Source organism: Fulvia fulva, chromosome 4, assembly GCF_020509005.1.
Source record: "Fulvia fulva chromosome 4, complete sequence".
Classification (NCBI taxonomy): domain Eukaryota; kingdom Fungi; phylum Ascomycota; class Dothideomycetes; order Mycosphaerellales; family Mycosphaerellaceae; genus Fulvia; species Fulvia fulva.
In genome coordinates, this window is record NC_063015.1 from 3392897 (window position 1) to 3408207 (window position 15311).

The following is a 15311-nucleotide window of genomic DNA, read 5'->3' on the forward strand; positions in this document are numbered from 1 at the left end:
TTCTTCTATAATCCTACTAAGGATACTAAAGTTGTACACTACATTGTGTCTTGTCTATATTAGCGTATTAAGGATCTCTTTAGTTATAGCCTCTTCTTAGAGTTTCAGAGTCTTGCCCTTAATGTTATTAAAAGACACTTCTATTACGTCATTAATTACAAAGAATGCTAATTAGCTCTCTATCTTATATCTCTAAAGGTTGAACCATCTCTTCTAATTGTCCCTCCTATAAATTAGGATTTTGCCTCCCTTCTCCTCTATCTTCTCTTAGTATAAATCTATAATAGATTAGATGTAATGAAACAAGGTGTATATATTCCAAAGTAGTAGCTCAGATCCTACTAAGGCTTCTAGTATAGAATAGGAAAGTTCGTAGGTGTAGATACTAAGGCCTACTTAGTAAAGTAAAGAAGGAGCGGTATAAGGTCTTAGGGCTAGAAAATAGGTCTGTCTCTTCTAGTAGAGTGTTATAGTCTCCCTATAGAGTATATAGAAGGTAGGGACAGAAGAGCCTTAGAGTGCTTAGAAGTCGTCAAGAAGTAAAAGTCTAGCTTAGTATATAAGCGCTAAGAATTATATACCCCGTAACATTTACTACGGGACCTAGCCCTCTAAATTTACTACTCTACTAAACCTTAATGGATTTACTTTAGCTCGTAACTATATAACTCACGGCACTCCCGCGAGTACCCGCGACTACGCTAGACCCTAGAAGAAGCACGTAGAAGACTCGGAACGTAGGGCAGGTTAGAATAAGGTTTTGAGCAAAGCTACTAAGCGCGGCTTCGTACGGGTTAGCCCTATTAATACGGGGACACGTACTTACGAGGGTCGCGTATAAGTATCTAGCCTTCCCTAGGCCTCTCTTACTTTCTTCGTCTTTCGTTTTGTGTAGCAATTATACTATACCCTTTATATCTACACTTCGTACCTATATTCTCGCTTTTACTCTTATATCTTATAGGCTAGGCTCTCGCCCTAATATAGAGCTTTAAATGACTTACTTGAAGTCCTTCTTAATAGTATCTCGATATAGTTCTACCTATAGAGTATCTTTAAGGTATTGGCTTTAAGTAAGCCGTATAGAGTCCTTGTCTAGGTTACCTATTACTTAGTATCGAACTAAGCTCCTTAATAGGATAGACGGGGTAGACTTCTAATTTCTAGATGTTCTCTACTACGATAGTAAGGGATATAAGTAACCTATACTAATATAGGTTGCTCTTATTCCTATATAAACCCGGGCTTATAACCTATTAAACAGGTACGGGTAGATAGTAGCGGAGTAGAGTAAGAGATCAATCTTTAACTAACTAATAGCACGAGTATATAGCAATATATTAGGAACTAATATATTGATTATATTAGATGTCTATCTAAGCTAAAGGGGAGAGAAGGTATCTCCCTATAAGCTGAGTTATCGTAGATACCTTAGGCTACTAGATCACTTCCTAATTATTAACTCCCTTTAAGATACTATATCTTAATAGCTACTATTAAATATAAGCGACTCGCGGCGGATCTTAGAGCGACTAGTAAGTAGGGAGTGCCTACCGCCTATACTCTTAGCTAGTATCTTGTTAATAAAGGTATAATTGTTCTTATTAACTTAGACCTATCGCGTTTATCGCGCGATTAGTATAGAAAACTCGCGATAAGCGTAGTTTCTATATCTTTAATCTATTACTTTATAGGTTCTTCGTAGTACGTATTCTACGGTTAGTAAAGGAGGTCTAATAAAGTATAAGGGAGCCGTTCTTAATATAGGGCAAATAACGAAGTTATTAGATAGGCTATCTAAGAGAAGTACAAGGTACAGAAAGTTAATATATGAGCCGAGGTATGCGGGCCGGCCCGTGCCGAGTCACGTGACCGACTGCTATTTACTAGACGTCCGCCTAGGCCCGTAACACTACACCTTATATAATAGCTAGCTAATTCACTAGATCTCAACCCTATTAAGAATCTATAGGCTCTTCTTAAGTATAGGGTAGGTGCTCATTTTCCTATAATACGAGATAAGGTAATAGCTACTATTAAGATTGAATAGGCCAAGCTTATACCTAAGGACATATAGTCTATATATAAGAGTATACGAGAACGCTACGAGATAGTAATAGCTAATAATAGAGGACATACTAGGTAGTGAGCTACGCTAAGTAGTGGATACATCCTTACTAATAAGGAAAGGTAAAAGAACAGGGGTTGTAAAAACTATGCCCAGGACTGTAAACGATGCGGCTAGTGCGGAGCATCTCTTCCGCCCATAGTAGAACTGCTGCGCCACACCAAAGGCCCTTCCCGCCTCGCCCCGAAAGCCATCCTCCAGCCCGCTAAGATCGGTTCCAAACAAGCGAGCAATCAACGATCTTGCCAATAGGCCATTCCCGAGCAGAAAATATCCCCGTTCTCCACGTCAGGGCACTTGCCGTCACCACACGACTGCAGCCCTGAAGGGAACGAAGGGACACATGTCTCGCATATGTCGTGTCATCCCCCATGCTGCGATCCATGCTTTGCAACTCCGATCCCCCGCCAAGCCGTAATCGTGGAACAACCAGATTGTGGACTGCGCATACCCGGGCATTCGGGATTCTTGGTTGGTGACACAGCTTTTCAATCCTTGTCTGGAGATTGCTCTAGACCACCGCGTTTCCCGCGCATGTGGTTGCGCACGATAACGAATTTCACAAATCTGTAGACCATATCGCGCCTACTCTCGCAATAGTGATCTTGATGTTGACCTTCTGGCATGTTGGCAGTTGGAAGTGGCAAATTGAGGTATAGATCTACCACCATCAATTTCCTGGTTCTGTGAACAGGAGTGCATAACAACAAATCTCGATGCTGTCCGACGAGCAGAGCTGACGCCGTGTGATGAGGTCCAGCTCATTGGTACGGTTGATAATGACAAGTGACTGGGATAATTACAGCACGTTGCAGTAGTCCTAGCAACAGTGCGATGTGGCAGAGAGACTGATGCGCCTGTGATAAGAATGACTTCTCCATCGTCCGTCCGACACCTTGTCGTCCTATGCGCCCTGCGCATGTCGTGCTCATCGTCCATGCATCACCATGCAATAATGCTGTGCAGCGACGCCCGACTATTCCTGTCGTTTCAGCCCTCGCTATGCAAACGGTAGACGGCAGAGAAAACGCCCTGTTCCATGCTGATCCAAGTCGCTGTCTCGAGATCGCGTCTGTGATTGTCGCTGTCATGGCATCCTTCAAGATATGACGAGGCTGCAATTTCAAATACCATCTGTAGATCAACGGAATCCCATTCCAGGCGCCGGAACGCCACCGATCCCACCGCCAGACTGCGGTGTCGACGAGCGGTGAAACATTTGTACCAATCGTCTTCCAACACTTGGTTCCAGCTCGGTGCCGTCACGCGCAATCTTGACTTCCCGATTCGCGTTCCATGGGTTGCGCAGGCCTCTGGTGCGGTAGAAAGGGAGCCTGTTAGTGGATAGCCACTCGATCTGGAATTGTTTGCCCCAGTTCTGACCACCCCCGTCTTGTCCTGAGGATGTAGCGTCTTCTCCGGAACGATCTGCCTCCCAGAAGATAGTGCCTCGTGCGGAGTCGTCAATGATGCGGCCTTTGGGTGCGGTCGCTGTTGCTGGTGTGGGGATGGACTGTGGTGAGCCTGCTGGGTCGGCGGCTACTTCTTCGGCGGAGGGGAAGGTCTTGGAGAGGTCGACAAGTTCACCAGAGATTGCGGAGGCCATGCGTGCGTAGCCGAAGTATTCGCCTGACTTGTTCGCGGAGAAGACGAGGAAGACGCTTTCTGTCTGACCGTAGGCCTGGTTGAGAGCTTCCTCGTTGTGCGACTGTGTTGCCCAGATGCCGTTTCGTACGCTGGCTTCCAGATCCTGGGCAGTAAGACTCTTGACAATGAAGTATTTCTCGGGCACCTTCTCGCCAGCTGTTGCTGCTGGAGGTGCGCTCCCCAGAGTCGGGCCTGGGGACCCATCTGAGACACCGCTTTGACCAGAATGACTCCTCGCAATCGTAGGGCCACTGTTGTCTCCATCCACTCCGTCAACGCCGTCGACGCCATCGACGCCATCTGCACCATCAACTACTCCATCGGGGGTACGCGCTGCCGGAGGTGATAGCCGAGAGTTCGCACCATCCTCCGTTGGCGTGATCGCATTACTAGAGCCCGTGCCTCTTCTCAAACGACAGACAAGGCGCACACCATGGAATCGTGAATCGTGGAAGCGGTTCATAGCTGCGACGCAGGCAGCCTCGGTCCTATAGTTCACGAACGCGCAATTGCTCTTGGCGATCAAGAACACGCTTTCGATGTCGTTCGTGGCATCCCGAGAGAAGTGGTCCTTCAGATCCGTCACCATTGCCGCTGGGGGCAGGTTTCCAACCCATAGCGCATGCCCAGACTGCTTCGGCTTTCGTGGTGGTCCACGGGGGAAGTTCGGGATGGGACCTGTGTCGGCGGCTGGGCGTGGTGCAAATTGAGCTGACCGCAAGTCAGTACGTGAGTGGAGATAACGGGCTGGGGCTGGATTACTCATGTCAGCAGGCATGCCTGGAGGCACCATGTATTGCGCTTGAGGCCCAAATCGAGGATCCATGGGCGAGAATTGATTAGGGCTCAATCCATATCCGTATGGGTCCATTGGGGAGAATTGGACCTGTTGCTGCATGGGAAAGCTCTGTTGTCGTTGCATGTTCTGCATTGGACCTGGTCCTCCATACTGGCCAGCAAGGAATTGCTGCTGCTGCGCTCTTGCGAGCATAGCAGGGTCGAATTGTGGTGGGTACATGCCTTGTGCTGTTTGGTAGAGAGCTGGTGAAGCAAGACCTTGAGAATGATCAAGGCCGCCGTAATGCTGTGGTGCTAGAGGGGACTGTCCAGGTAACGCTCCTGCCAGCTGGCCCATGTCGAATGGTTGTTGGCCATATTGTTGCTGTTGTGGATGCTGTTGACCTTGTGACAGATACTGTAATTGCGATTGAAACGGCGCACTACCACGGGTCAGACTACCATGTCTCGAAGTGGCCATTGGAATCATGTTTCACATACTGTCCGGACTGACGAGGAGGCTGTTGTTGCTGCTGTTGCTGTGTCCGGCCTTGAGTGTCAGGCGACTGAGTCGCATTCGGTGCGTCGGGACCACTCATGTTATTGTCGACTCATCGAGGTCACAGCTGGAGTGCCGCAGGACAGGAAGCAGGATGACAGAAGAAGAGAAAGCCACCCGAGTTGATGGAGAGTTAATGTGTCGCCGTGGTGTCGCGGCCAATAAGAGGCTAGAGTCATGCAGTCAGAAGAGCTGCGAAGTAGTTATGTCCGTGCTCGCTCCCTCACTATTCGGACGCCAGTGCAGTCTAGACCAGTGGGAATAGCTGTGATGGACGCGGCTCCGGAACGGGATGCCATGATCGAGGCAGGTGGGCGGAAATAGCTTTGGGCAGGTAGATGTAGTGCAGACGCCACTGTACAATGCATGGCGGTCGTCAGCCGACAAATGTGCAGCCTGCAACTAAGGACGTTGCTACCAAGATGCTTGTCTGACGAACGACTGCCTGTGGGCTGTGGGATCTAGGAGGCAACCGGCCCCACTCTGCCACAATGCGTTCGGAGCAACGGCCGCTATGCCACTGCTGTTGCGCGATCGGCTATTGTGGTCACTGGTCAGCACGCTGTTCCGACGGCGGGTGTGATCATGGTTACGCAGACAAACGGCCCACTGCTGATTTGCACCACGCGCCCTCACTCGTTCGCCACCGCCTATAGGGCACATTAGCACATTAGGGCACCCCTAGCTGCCGAGGCCCGTTATGCGGCCGGTATGGTATGCAGGTGAAAGAGCAGCAGGTGGTCGCATAGTTGGAGCAATCGAGAGCGATGGCCATTGCCAGGGTAGCGGGTGGTGAAGGGGATCAAACTGCCGTGTGCAGAGAAGTGGGTGTGGCTGAGCCGCCGAGTTGGCAGGCACACCCTAGCATGAACGATTGCAACAGCGAGACTGCTGCCCAATCGACGACCTTCGGGGTCCGCGAGGCGCCGCCAGCGTCGATTACGTACCGTCGCACCCTGCCTTCGCATCCTTGCTAGGCGCTAAGTCGTGCAGAAAACGTGGCTTGTATATCTCGCTGTACACCAAGAGCGGCTGTCGACGCGCCAGTGGTCAGCGTAGGTACCATTTGCTCGGGTCATCCTTATTGCCTGTAAGCTCTAGGCCGGCCGGCACTTCAACATTGGGTGCATCTGGATTGGCCGATGGAGTCTGTGGACACGGCGGTGACTGCTTGGCGGGCGCACAGCAGCGGTACCTGTCGGGTACAAGCACGTCAGGCCACACCACGGGGACTGCAGGTGGTCTCCATGGAGCCATGCTCGCCATGCTGACCTCTGCCGAAGAGATGCCCGTTCTGTGCCGAAAGCATCGTCGTCGGCCTGCTGAGTGGGTGAGCTGTAGTCGGCCCTCACTCCGGATGCGGCGCAGGGCACAGCTAGAGTTTGACGCGGACAGAGGCAGTTCCTGAATTCAATCGCCCTCGCCTGCTTTTGACCTGCAACAGTGAGGCGTCTGTGGCGGCGGGCATGGCTTGCATACGGAAGGCGTTTTACCTCAACAGACACCTCGCCGACAGCAGCTACATATCTGCACCACCGAGACTTTCCGCGAACGTCGGACCGAAGCAGCCACAGACGCGATGTGACAAACCATGCGCCATGATAACATTGTAGACGGGCACGACGACATCCATCATCATCATCGTCCCCACGACTGCCGTCTGCAATGCGTGGAGAGACGGCATGGCCGCCCAGAATACGAGCCCGGTGACATGCATGCCACGTGCGCGACCGATATCGCCTGTGCCACACTTGCGGAGATCAGACAGGAAGGCACGAAGGACTACGTCGAGTACATGTACAGCAAAACAAAGTCCACCCTGGCCGTGTCCGAGGCTCTGCGTGTGCTGCGCCTCAGCTGAAGTCGTTGATTGCCTCAGTCAGTCGCACTGAGTTTGGACTATGCCTGCAACTACACGGCCGGACGAGGATGCCATGCAGGAAGCATTGTTCACTACACTCTAACCGCGGGCATACGGGAATGAACCCTATGGCTTGCTCCTATTTCCATGGCGTTTGGAGCATGCATGTCCTTATATTACTATGGCGTCTACTACGTGACTACCAACATCATCCGGACGGCCGACTGTTGCAACTTCCCGTCATGATAATGCACATTGACGCAGCAGTTCGTTCTCTCCAGCACTACATCTAACTTTAAGCTGTGCATTTCCACTAACTCAGGATGCTGCCGACCATCTACCTAAATCCGTGAAGATCACGACAAGTACATCGCTCCTCGTCAGCTCGCTACACCTCGTCTTTCACACTCCGCTAGTGTACCAACAAGTCCTACTACTAGGCAAGGGACAGCTTAACGACATCAAGCCAGTACAGTTCCCCTGCGTCACTTGCCAGCCCTACCTAACGATCAACGACAACGACAACGCAATACCAAACCCAACACACAAACACAAACACCCCAAACAACATGACAAATTCACACTACCACACCATCACTGTGTACCAACCTCCTGGCATCCGGCTCCTGGATGTCAGCTCAAAGCTACGATCTGTCACCGACCACTAGCGTACTGCCATAGCAGTCGCCACAACCGCAACCATAACCAACAATAACGGTGCTTTCATTTGGTTCCGAATGACGAAGCCACAGCAGCTGCGATCTAATGTCGCTGTTTCGTTTCAAAACAATCTGTCAGAAGCCCCCACCAGTTCCGTCAGTCCATTGGCTATATTCGGAAGGTGCCATATTACTACATTGAGGTAAAGGCTCAGTACTGGATATGGACAGTACTGATTTTCTCCTCTCTCTCTCCATTATCTGCCTCCGCCAAGCAGATCATAGTACATCCTGCACACTAGCCTCCCACCTCCCTCGAGTCCAGCTAGTACGGAATCCCATTCGTCAACAACTGGAAATAATCATAAACCCCCGTACTATAACTCCTCTCACTCCAATGCACCAACTTCTTCACAAACTCCGCCGCCTCCCTATCACTCTTCTCCAACACAAATCTCTCCTTAAAATGCTGCAAAGTCTGCGGCTTGAAACACGGCAGCCCCGAATCCAGCATCGTCATCACAATATGTGCCAGCTGCTCAACATACTGCCTCGACGCGAGGAACGCCTTGATGCAGAGCTCTTCGAACGCCTTGAAGGGCTGGCTGTTGGACGAGCCACCCATGATGGCGACCATTTCTTGCGTTAATTTGAAGGGCGCGCGCTCGAATTTGACGCCGCCGGGAGCGATGTCGAAGCAGAAGCCGAAGTCGATGTGGAGGATGTGGCCGGCGTGGTCGACCATGATGTTGCCGTTGTGTCGGTCTTTGAACTGCAGTAGGTAGGAGATGACTGAGTACGCCGCCATGCTCTTGATGAAGTTACTCCTCGCCTCCTGGAATCGGATGGAGTCCTCATATCCATATTTGCTAATGAAGTACTCATACAGACCGTTCACCGCTTCTCTCCCCAACATGTCACGGGAAATCGAATTGGGCAAAACGTCAATGACACCGCATCCCGGAGCAGTGGCCGTGACGCGGTAGGGGAAGACGTACACGTCTAAGCCGACATTGTTGAAGATTCCCCGAAAGCAGGCGATGAGTTGAAGGGCGAGCACATCTTGACGGCAGTCGTCGCCGACTTTGAAGATGGCGGATTGCCATATTTCGTATGATCTACGGCGGGCGGCGGCGTTCTGTGCCATAAGGGCTCGACTGTCTCCGATTGCATCGGCGTCGCTACTGTCTTCTTTGCGGATGCGGAAGGTGGCCATGTAAGGTGCTTTGGCGTGACTTTGAAGTGGTTTGCCTGATTTGCGGTCGATGCCGATTACGACGCCGTCTGGGTTGCTGGGGAGGTAGACACCGACTTCGACGTCGATTTTGCGGAGTTCTTCTTCGATCTTGGCTTTCTTTTCTGGCTTGGGGGATTTGATGAAGGGCTTCAGTGTACCTGAGATACCAGTGACTTTGCCGAAGAAGTCGAACTCGCGGTGGTAAAAGTCTTTGTCTTCCGGCAAGAAGCTGCCGATCAAGGCGTCCATGACCCTATCAAGGACGGGCTTGACAGGATCTGGTATTTGCGAGTCTTCATCCTTGTAGGCATTGGCCTTCATGTTCCAAATGATCTGGTGCGCAAAGAGCTGTGAGAATGTAGCAGTCTCGATGATGTAGCGCTCGACATAGCCAAGCAAATCGTATCGCAGGGCCTGGACGATCTGTGGGACGTAGAAGAAGGTAACGTCGACATCGTGGCTTTCGAGAGCTCGAACAGCGTACTGAATGATCAAGGCGTGATTCTTGTAGGAAGGCAAGAAGTAGGTCACGGCGGCCATGGGGTTGATCGGAGCCCAGTAGAGCAGGTACTTCAGTTGGTCCTTGACATCGCCAGGTAACTCCGAGCTCAGCAAGATATACAGAGCATCTGGCTCGTGGATTGCCTTTTCAGGTCGGCGAAGCAAAAGCTTGTGCACCTCTGCAGCGAGTCTCTGTGACTTGGGGAAGCGAGTAATAAGCTGGACAGCGATGCGCGGATCTTCATCCCAAGCGACCTGAAGTAAAGACGCTATTGCTGCTTCTTGACTTGCCACATCCTGCTGGCCTGGCATGATAGCTTTTGACTCGTTCGCGGGATTGGTCCAGATCTGGAGCCGACCAATGTCATGGGCAATGAGCTGCAGCAGAAGATCCTGCCTCTGTTGCAAAGATGCCAACGCCCGGGAGCTCTTAGCTCCAACTTCCGCAAGAGTTCTAAACTCTGCAGTGACATCGTTGAGTAGCTTGACTTCCGCCTTAACCTGCAATTTGTTGCTGCCGAAGGACCACTTGGGCGCGGCGCAGAACCATGACAGACCGGCCGACAGGATTGCATCCTTGAGACGCCATCTAGCAGCAGTGTCCAGATGGACTGCAAACTTCAATACCTTCTGCGCGAGAAGAATGATGTGGAAGTGCACTTCTCTAGCCAATGGCTGGTCCACAGTCTTCTGCATGGCCAGCAACGTAATGCGCATCAGGCGAGAGTAAATGCGCTCAACAGATGGCGAAGTCAACCTCGTGGCGCTGAAGTGGCTCGACAGGAAATGCGCAAGTCGAAGATGTGGTGCGATGAGGTTATGCACCATCTGCTCACGTCTCTTGATAGTCTCCCAGTTCGAGGGGGCAAATTCTTCCTTGACGTAGAAGGGGTCGAGATGCTTGATGCGTGAATCGAAGAAGCCTTTCTTGAGGCGAATGGATCGTTCCCAGCCGGCAGCAACCTCTACCAGGACTCTCGACTCCAAGCTTGGATTCTCCTTGACAACGCCAAGCCAAAGTGAGATGCCAAGATTGATGGACTGCTTCGTGAAGAGCAGGAACGGGATGCCGACAAGCTCTTGAATCAGTGCGACGCGAGCTGAGCCATTTCGACTAAGAATGCCTGCTGCGTTACGGAGAGTGTTGCGCACCTCTTGAAATGGCACTTGAGTCTGCTTTCGCAGGCGCTGCGCCATTCCTCTTAGCTCGGCCGCTTCATCACGGACAGGTGCTTCAGCATCGAGAACAGCAGGCCGGGATCTGCCGCTGTAGTCCACGAGAGCCCACTCCTCATCAGTCTCGAGCTGACCATCGAGATGACGGTACTCTTGTCGGGTGGTGTATTGCGCCATGAAATCGGACGCCGTATTCACATTGACTGGCACCGCAACACTGGTGAGTCTTTGATCAGAGAGTGGAATAGTGCCCCCCATTTCGACAGCGAAGGATCTGCCGAGAGCAATATGGCCATATGCGCCATCGTCTTCGTACTCTTCCAGGTAAGCCTGCAGATGCCCCTTCACGTCCAAAGGTGCAACGGCGATCGCTCTCGTCACCCATGAGCGACATCGCTGGTGGAAAGCGGTGAGTGTTGTCTGCCGGTCGTGAACGTCGTCGCCGAGTTGGATGGACACATTGCCTCGGTGAGAGCTATAGCGTGATACGAATGAATACTCGTCGGTCTCGGTATCGAGACAGCTCTTCCAGACGAGTGATAGCAGTTCTAGTAACGCAAACAGAGACACTTTCTGGCAAAGTGCTGAAGGGATCTGATCGATCACCCGATCGCAGGATGTTACGGCCGCTTGGCGGACCTTCGGTATGCGATGACAGCATCCTTCGAGTAAAGTCGCTAGCTGAGCCGCCACTTGTGGTGCGGCGAAGTCCTGACGCGTGCCCGACAGTGATCGACTCAGGTAGGCGTTGACGCTGTTCTTAGCAACCTCGAGCATGCAGTTCCCAAGGGCACCCTTCTTGACCTTGTCCTCGAGGAAGTAGGGGAGCACCGCAGTGCAGTCACCGCCACGGGAACGGAGTGTCGAGACCAATAGAGCCGCCTGCAAGAATGTGCATTCAGGGTAGCTCAGTTTCATTATATCTGTCTGACATCCCGGAAGTGCTTGGGCTAGCAACTGCTTCTGCTGGACATGCTGCTCTGGGCCGGATCCGCGACGCAGAATAGCGTTGAGTTCGATACTGTTTTCCGGCATGTCCACCCGAGCTTCATCGACCAGCGGCAGACTATACATTGCCATCGTCTGAAGGTCCCGCGCATGCTCTTTAGTGGCCGTTGAGTTGATCGTAAATCCGTGCGCAGCGATGTTAAACCAGACATCACGACCCAGACTTCGCACTTCGTCTTCGTCCTCGACCCTGGGACTGTGCTCGGTGTCGGTCGACGCGAGTATAGCCATTGGTCGAAACAGCTGTGCAATCGACTTCGATGCGAGCGTAGAGTCTACCGTCCGATCAGTAGCTGTATCGCCACTACTGATGTACAAGCCCAACAAGTGCTTGAGGTACAGCTCAAAGAAGGGCGAATCTTTCTTGACCCAGCCCGCCAGGCGGATGCGTGCTTCATTCACAGCGGAAACGATGAGCATGTTGTTCTGTACGAGCGCTTCGCTGCCCATTCGAGCGTACAGCCGCAACAGCGACTTGAGTTCGTTGCTGCCACCGCAGAGACCGAGGGCGGCAATCTCGATGATTATGCGAGTGTCCACAGCTTGGCTAATCTTGCCTACTTTCTGGACAAGCATGGAGATGACCAATGCCGTGAGCTGTGTTTCCATCCGACCAACAGCTATCGCGACGATTGCTTGAACCACGGTCCCGTAGACTGTGACCGTCTCCTCTTCGTCGCTGTTGCTGAGCACTAGAGATATAGCGCTTCCAAGATTGTGTTGAGAGCCGCCATAGTCCTTGCTATGATTATCGTAGCTCAAGCCGCTGTTGAACAAAGGCGACTTTCTGTTAGGCTGATCGTCGGAATGTGCAGTGAGCACATTGCCCAGATTGTAGAGCGTGCTGATCACCAAGTCCTGGGAAGTGTTCTTCAAGATCCGCGCTAGGCACTCGCAAGCCACAGCGGCAGTCGGTGGTGTCATCTTGCCCTGCACGATCAGTCGTGGCAAGGAGCGTGTGAGATCTGCAGCAACAGGTGTTGATATGCTTGACAGCACGACCATGCACTTGAGCACGGTCCGAGCGAGCGGTTCGTCGATCATCTGGGTAGCATCGGCAGTTACTGCGTCCAGCCAGCCTTTCAGTACGTCTGTGTGCATGATTTCCATGTTAGCACCTTCGCCGTCAAGAATGCAACAGCCCAAGAAGCTACGGAGGGCACTCGCTTTGATCTCGCGGCTTAAGCGCTGTTGCCAGACAGAAGCTAGCTTCAGATAGTCGGCATCCGCCTCGAGAAACTTCATCTGCTCCGCGATCGTGGCTGTCAAGTTTCTGACGTGCTCGTTCGATGCTTGGCTGTTGGTACGATATAGAGCTAGATTGCGTTGCATCAGGCTATCGAGCATGGCATCTCCTCGCATCGGCTCTTGTATGGGCAACAACGCCAGAACACTTTCTTCGACAATCTCCATGAAAGCTTGCTGGAGTACCATAGCACCGAGTGGATGTCCCTTCGCAGCGTAGTGGCGAGTCCATCGTTTCCATTCTTTGACTGTTCGGGAAGTACTGCTCGCATTGCGGACTGCGGAAAGTGCACCTTCCAATGATACCATGAAGTTCTCGGACAGTATCCGCTGAAGTTTGGGTATCAGGGACATGCGCTGCTCTGGCGACCAAACCCGCACATACTTCGAAAGTGCATGGAGGAAGCCAAGGAGGGAGACATTTAGTTGTATGGCTTTGAGCGTTTGCTGGTCGACCCCGAATTTGGTCTCGCCGTTCTCCAATGGTCTGAGCCACGCAGTCTTCTCCGCACTTGTCCCGAGCTCTTCAATTGTATCGTTGATACATTCCCAAGCTTCCGGCCGTAGAGAGGGATGGTCTAGGCCCAAGGCCAATACTGCTGTCGTAAGATCGTATGCGAGGGTCTCCCACGGCGGCAGTCGCTGGTACAGCGGAGAATGACCGAATGCTTGTCGATGTGATTGTGATACATATGGTGCAAGCTGTCGTAGTAATGCTTCGGCGTCCTTCGTTGTCTGTATCAACGGTGCTGCCTTGCACAACGCTATCAACACCTCCAACTCCCTAATGCTCATAGGCACATTGGATGTCTGCGGCTCTTTCTGTGCTGCGATAGATCCATCGATACCGCCATTCGTCGCTGCCTCGTCCGCGTGACGCCGTCCCAGCGCGCACAATCGCTTGATGTCTCGATCATCGTCCTGGGCGGTGGTGCTCTCCGCAGACAACGCAGCAAGCTTGTCTAAGGCGCTGCGACGCGTCGCCCGCGTGGTTCTGTAGATCTCGTTTAGCATAACTCTGCAGATGTGGTTCAGGAGAAGACATACGTTCGCATGTCGTCGCCGCGATCAACCGCACTGGCCTTGTACGTGCACAACAACCATGTAGCTGATCCCAGCGAATCGTCATTAGCGCAGACGTCAACGTGCCGTGCGTGCGTTGCGTGGCACTGTTTCGAGGACTTCTACGGCGTGCCATATCACGCATAGTCGTGGAATGGAGATAAGCTAGGCTGTCGGCGGCAGCCACAACGGTCCGAACTCCGCGAGGGTCTCGAAGTGAATCCAAAATTCTCTCGCATCAGGCACGACCAACACACCTCGTGTTCAGACAGCAGTCATGGGTCTCGCCGGCGTGAAGAAGTATGAGCATTCAGAAGCTATCTACGACCACTACTAACATATGCTAGGCGCTCCAAGCTCTCCCACGACCCGAACAACAACAACTGGTCCAAGTCAACGACCAACTTCGGCCACAAGATCCTCTCGAAGCAAGGATGGAAACCAGGCGACTACTTGGGCGCCGAGAATGCGACTCATGCCGATCACTACACCGCTGCCAATGCATCTCACATTCGAGTTATGCTACGTGAGGACAATCTGGGACTCGGGGCACAGGTCGGCAAAGGCAACGCCGAGACTTTCGGTCTGGCCCTCTTCTCCGGAGTTCTGGGACGACTGAACGGCAAGAGCGATGCGGAGGTGCAGAAGAAGCAGGATGCGTTGAGGGACGCTGAGCTGCGAGCATATCAGAATACCAAGTACGGCTTCATGAACTTTGTGCGTGGCGGACTGTTGGTGGGAGACAAGATGGAGCCACCAAAGAGTACAAAGATCGAGGATATCAAAGCCGATGGCACCGTGTCTGAGCAAAGCTTGAAGAGGAAGGCAGGTAACGATTCAGCCGAGGCCAAGGTGAAGAAGAGCAAATCAGAGTCTGGCGATGCCATCAAGGAAGAGGAGCAAGAACGAGCAGACCTGTACGCCATTCCAGAGAAGCAGAAGAAGCGAAAGGACAAGAAGAAGGCGGCCGAAGAAGATGCTTCAACATCAGAGTCGAGTGAGGAAGACAAAGCCAAGGCGGAGAAGAGGCGGAAGAAGGAGAGCAAGAAGGCCGACAGAATAGCAAAAGCAGACACAGTCGTAACAGAAGAGGACAGAAAAGCTCGTCTCAAGGAAGAGAAGCGCGCGATGAAGGAGGAACGCCGAAAGCGAAAGGAAGAGAAGCGGGCAAAGAGAGCCGCGAAGCAGAATGCCGACTCTGCCCAAGCGTCCACGCAGACATCGGCTGTCCCGAGCGAGAGCGAAGGAACGTCAACACCGCCTGTGATCAGCGTTGGAGGTCGCCATGCTGTTCGACATCGCTACATCATGCAAAAGCGCATGGCTTCGATGAATGCCAACTCGTTGAAAGAGATCTTTATGCTTCAGCCTCAAGCAGCATCTTGAAAGCGCGAACTCGCGTGAAGGACATCTCTGGCATTCGGCGCAGTTTCGACCTGAACGCCGTCACA

At 52.2% G+C, this 15311-nt stretch overlaps 3 protein-coding genes across 3 annotated transcripts; 1 reads left to right on the forward strand and 2 right to left on the reverse strand.

Moving 5' to 3' along the window:
- Positions 1–3269: 3269 nt before the first annotated feature.
- On the reverse strand, positions 3270–5151 carry CLAFUR5_04695 (Zinc finger CCCH domain-containing protein 45; the record flags this gene model as incomplete). Its single annotated transcript, XM_047903843.1, has 3 exons — positions 3270–4486; positions 4538–4995; positions 5054–5151. The coding sequence occupies 3 exons, from the start codon at positions 5149–5151 to the stop codon at positions 3270–3272; spliced, it is 1773 nt and encodes a 590-aa protein (XP_047761383.1).
- A 2805-nt stretch (positions 5152–7956) lies between these two features.
- Positions 7957–13853, reverse strand: CLAFUR5_04696 (Phosphatidylinositol 4-kinase STT4; the record flags this gene model as incomplete). The annotated part of the gene is made up of 2 exons (XM_047903844.1): positions 7957–13792; positions 13846–13853. 2 exons carry the CDS (start codon positions 13851–13853, stop codon positions 7957–7959), a joined length of 5844 nt encoding a protein of 1947 aa, XP_047761382.1.
- Positions 13854–14137: 284 nt separating this feature from the next.
- On the forward strand, positions 14138–15246 carry CLAFUR5_04697 (uncharacterized protein; the record flags this gene model as incomplete). Its single annotated transcript, XM_047903845.1, has 2 exons — positions 14138–14160; positions 14208–15246. The coding sequence occupies 2 exons, from the start codon at positions 14138–14140 to the stop codon at positions 15244–15246; spliced, it is 1062 nt and encodes a 353-aa protein (XP_047761381.1).
- Positions 15247–15311: the final 65 nt, after the last annotated feature.